This window comes from Elephantulus edwardii, unplaced genomic scaffold (assembly GCF_000299155.1).
Source record: "Elephantulus edwardii isolate Elephantulus edwardi_28Jun2011 unplaced genomic scaffold, EleEdw1.0 scaffold00020, whole genome shotgun sequence".
Taxonomy (NCBI): domain Eukaryota; kingdom Metazoa; phylum Chordata; class Mammalia; order Macroscelidea; family Macroscelididae; genus Elephantulus; species Elephantulus edwardii.
In genome coordinates this window covers 2,122,583-2,127,278 of record NW_006399770.1, presented here as the reverse complement: position 1 = coordinate 2,127,278, position 4,696 = coordinate 2,122,583, and the positions used below count along the sequence as shown (strand labels likewise).

Below are 4,696 nucleotides of genomic sequence, written 5' to 3'. Positions count from 1 at the left end.
TTTTTTTAATTTTATACTGATTTATTTACTGTGTTTGAATACACTTTTTTACAAAAGATCTTTCCCATTTTCTTCACCACCACCACCCACCCTTCAATCATAGGGTTGTACAATTCATTGGGAGTGCGTGTGAAGCAAATGGTAACGATCTTGTGTGAAAAACTTTTTTTTTTACTATATTTTATTATCTTTTGTGTGTACCATCAAATCAAATCTGACTGGTACAGGAGGAGATTGCCCCTCCTTCTCCAGCAGAGCATCTGGTGGATTTGAACCACTGACCTCTGGGATTGCAGTGCAGCTTCTTGCCACTAGGCCACCAGAGCTCCCTTGAAAAAACATTTTTAATGTTTTGTTGAAGCCATACTTTTAGTTTTCTTGTTTTTGAGTTATTAGGTTTACACCTAAGACCTATGCTTTTTATTGTGTCTGGTAGAACGTTAATGTCCTAATAAACGTTCTTTTTCTAAAGGAAAAATCCCTTTCTTAAAGTGTTTACCTCCTTGGTTCTTTATTTTAATCCAAACTTAGTTAACCTCTAATTTTTCCTCAAATAATAGGAAAATATTTTAGAGTATGGATCTTCCCTGAAACACGTGTGAACACCATGCTCACAAATGGCTTTTATTTTAAAAAAAAGTTTTATTTTTAGTAAAAAATTTTACATTTGCTAATTTTCACCAAGATAATGTTCCTATAGTAAAAAGTCATTCCAGAAAATCTTCATATAGATTTTCAAACAATCAGTTTAAAATATGAAGTTATGTTTTAAATCTGAAATGAAAGAGTCAGTGAGAAAAGTTTTACTATAAAATTTTAAAGGGTAATCCGTGACGTTGATCATATTGAGTTTTCAACCATAGGTATGCTTTTCCATCTTGTGAATATAGGTTTTGCTCTCTCCCACTCACCAGTGTCTTTTTATAGTTATGAAACTGAGGAGTCCTGTTGAACCTATTCTCCAGTATATCACTTTTCTAATATAGGGAGCTCTGGTAGCTTAATGGTAAGGAGTTGTGCTGCCAGTGCACACTTGGTTCAAACCAACTAGCTGCTCCACAGGAGAAAGATGGACAATCTACGCCTGTGGATTTACTGCCTCTGAAAACCTGCTAGAGGGTCAGCTATGGGTTGGTTCCAACTTGATAACACACAACAAGTGTATTGTGACTTCTTGTTCACTGACTCATTTTTCTATATCTAGAAGTACTAAAAGAACTGTATTTTTACCATTTAACTATTTGTAGCACCCATGAACTTGAGGTTAGAGTAGAAATGAGCAAGTGAAGGGACTATATCTTCAAGCCATGGTTCTGTACCTGAAAACTAATTAGGCACATTTTAGTGTACCAAGTTGCAATAGTAATTTCCTTCTCTGAACAACATCTTTTGTTAATAATAGATGCATATAAAAAAATTTAGTAGGTGAATTTTGCTCATCTCATAAGATTCTTTTAAAAGGTTTTAAAAATAAATGGTAGTATTTGATAGTCAAAATAGGAAAATACTGTGGATCTTTACCAGTCTCCTGTAAAGATTTATAGCCTCAGAAATTCCATGGAAGGTCACTGCAGTCAGTTAGAATCTACTTGCAGAGGGTGGGTTTTGGTTTTTTGAATGCTAAAAAGTTGAAAAAGAAGCTAGATGAAACTATGGATTATTTTATTTTAAAAACGGCAACAAAAATTAATGTTTGCAGGATGAAATGGTCAGGACTTAATTTAGAGGTAAAAGGAACCTATAGTAGGACATTAAATGACATGGGAAAATTCTGGTGAATATGTTGATTGAAAAGGCAGTGCTTTGCTTTTTTTTTTTTAAATATAAAAAGTAAAGGAAATTTTCGGATTCCTTGGAATTGTATCCTGAGGTGAATGGAAATTTGTCAGATCCTTTTTCTGGGGGAACTTCCTTCCCCTAAATGGGTACATTCATATGAGACACTTGCTCCAAGCTGAGTTGCTGTTTGTTATGTGCCATCGAATTTCAGTTGATTCATAGCTGACCCTTCAGTGGGTTTTTGGAGATAGTGAATGATAAAGGAGTTGATTGTCCATCTTTCATCTGTGGTGGAGTCGAATCATGTATCTTTGTATTGGCAGTACAATTTCTTACCACTTAGCCAACAGACTCTTTTGTAGAATTGAGGATCTGAGCTAAGAGGATCTAGATTTAGTTTTGCTGCTGTCTTGACTTCAAGGACCCAGAAACCTGGAAACTGTGAATAGGACATATCCTACAAGTAGATTTAGCCTGGGGAAGAAAAAGAATAAATAACCAAAAAATCAACTAACCAGCAAATGCAGAAAAATCCAGTATGGAAAAGTACATGACTGAAAATAGAGAAATAAATAATGCAGCAAATTCAGTTCTGTTCACTGGATAGAATATTGTACAGTTAATAGAAGTCATAGCTTTGAAAACAGTATAGTGTTATGAAAACGGCTTTTGATAGAAGAAATATTGTGTAGTATTTATGATAAGCAACACTGTCATGTCCAGAAAGAATATGGACTTAGAGCTTTCTGGATTTGCATCATCATAACCTTGATACTCTCTGGCAAAGGGTTCTCGTCTTTTTTTTTTTAAAGAAAAACAACTTTATTAGTTGAGTAAAAATTTATACAGCAACTTGATTTACCATTCATACACTTTTATGTGTTGTTACATTGATGTTCATTTCCATGTAATGCATGCTCTTACTACTTCTTTCCCATGTTTTCTATTTTCATTCTTTTCCTAACCCTTCCTGCCTGTTGAGCATTTATATCTTGGCATATGCTGACCTTTTGATCTTGCATGTTTGATCTAAGTAGTGTTCTCCTTCCTGATGGTATTGTTCAACTTACAGGCCTGTCTGTTGGCTGAAAGTTGAGTCACATAGGAGATTTCATTTCCAGGTTTTGAAGGGTGACTAAGGGCCATAGTCTTGGGGGTTCTACCAGTCTTTAACAGACCAGTAAGCCTAGTCAATTTTATGATTTAGAGTTTTGTGCCACATTTTTCTCTGATTTTATCTGGGACCATCTGTCATGATCCTTTTAAGGTCAGTCAACAGTGTTAGCCAGGCACCATCTAGTTCCTCTTGTCTCTGGTCATGAATATTGAAATTGATTCAATTGTTCATTGTTCTTTTAATTTTCTTCACTGTTCTTTGTTCTGGACATGGAGAGACCAGTACTTGAACATGACTACCTAGTTACTTTATCTTTCTGAGCCTCAGTTCTTCTCTAAATAGGAAATTTACCTAATAATTCAGTTGAGTTAAATGAAGAAAATAATAGGTAAAGTGAATCTAAGAAAGTGGTTGGCTCATAGTACAACACTGTAAACTTTTAATTTTTGGTATGTGATTATGGATTATGATTTTATGTTTATGTTGAGAGAGAATATTGGTAATGTTAGTTAGGGTGAAAACAATATTCTAAATTTTGTATAATTTTTTTTAGAATAAAAAAGTTTAAGGAAGAAATAATTTACCTATTCAAGTTAAAAAATAATAACTGTGGAATCCCCAAATTTTGTGTCACTGGGATTTTGTTAGCATACCTTACTAGATAATATTTTTCCAGATTTCAAAAGCTTGAAATTAAATAATTAATGTTTGACCTTTTTTATAAGTTAGTAAATTAAAAAATGCTTTGAATCCAAAGAGAATATGGTCTTATACGTGTTTTCTTTGACTTTTTTCTTAGTCTTTTGATAGTAGTGGGGTAGGGTGAGTGTATGCATGTAAGGAAATAGTAATGTGATCTTAGTATTATCACCACTATTTCATAAAAGTTTCTCCCTCCCTCCTCTAGAAGAGTTGGAATATTAGCCATTTCTAGACTAATAAGGGAAGCCTCTTGACATCAGTTTAAATTATATTCTCTGCTTAAAAGCAGATTAAATTATGATTCTAAAGAACTAGGTATTTTAAGTTGGGAAGGTGAAAAGAACAGAGACCAGAGGAAGAGCATTTTATATAGAGTTCTGTGCCTTGAAGGGAACCTGGTGGCTACTAATCAAAAAGTTGATGGTTAGAACCCTCTAGCCACTCCTTATGAAAATGATATGTCAATCTTCTTTCATAAATAAAGCTTTAGAAACCCTATGAGGCAGTTCGATTATTTTATAGGGTTTTTTGAGTCAACAGTTGGCTCATTGGGTTTTTAATTTACTTTGCCTTGAGAAGAACTTATTATGTAATAACAATTTCAGTATGGGCTACCCCATAAAAGTAGTTTTGGAACTCTTTATTATAACAATTTCCTTATTGCCTTAAATATTTCAGGAGCCTCTGGAAGTGGGGAAATGGTCTGTACAATATGTCAAGAAGAGTATTCAGAAGCTCCCAATGAAATGGTTATATGTGATAAGTGTGGCCAAGGTAAACAGTAGTTTCTTTTAATCTGTGAAAAAAAAGATTTTTATATACTTAATGCCTCTATTGAAAATTAATGACATAAAGTACCTTTTGTTGGTTTGTTTTCATTGTTAAAACGTTTATTAATGTAGAGAAAAGAAATGAAAAATGTGTTCTTGGAAATTGTTTCTTGCAATATTGATGAATAAAATAAAATTACTTTTTGGGTTTTTTTATATATATAAAGGCTATCATCAGCTGTGTCACACACCTCATATTGATTCCAGTGTGATTGATTCAGATGAAAAATGGCTCTGTCGACAGTGTGTTTTTGCAACAACAACAAAG

The 4,696-nt window shown here is 33.5% G+C and overlaps 1 protein-coding gene across 1 annotated transcript in view; it reads left to right on the top strand.

Moving 5' to 3' along the window:
• The window catches only part of LOC102860976 (metal-response element-binding transcription factor 2-like), a 43,191-nt gene that overhangs the window by 2,328 nt on the left and 36,167 nt on the right, over positions 1–4,696 (top strand). The window contains exons 3-4 of the mRNA XM_006882481.1: positions 4,277–4,372; positions 4,596–4,691. Coding sequence (XP_006882543.1) covers positions 4,297–4,372; positions 4,596–4,691 — 172 coding nt within the window. The 5' untranslated portion in view covers positions 4,277–4,296. The remainder of the gene's footprint in view (positions 1–4,276; positions 4,373–4,595; positions 4,692–4,696) is intronic.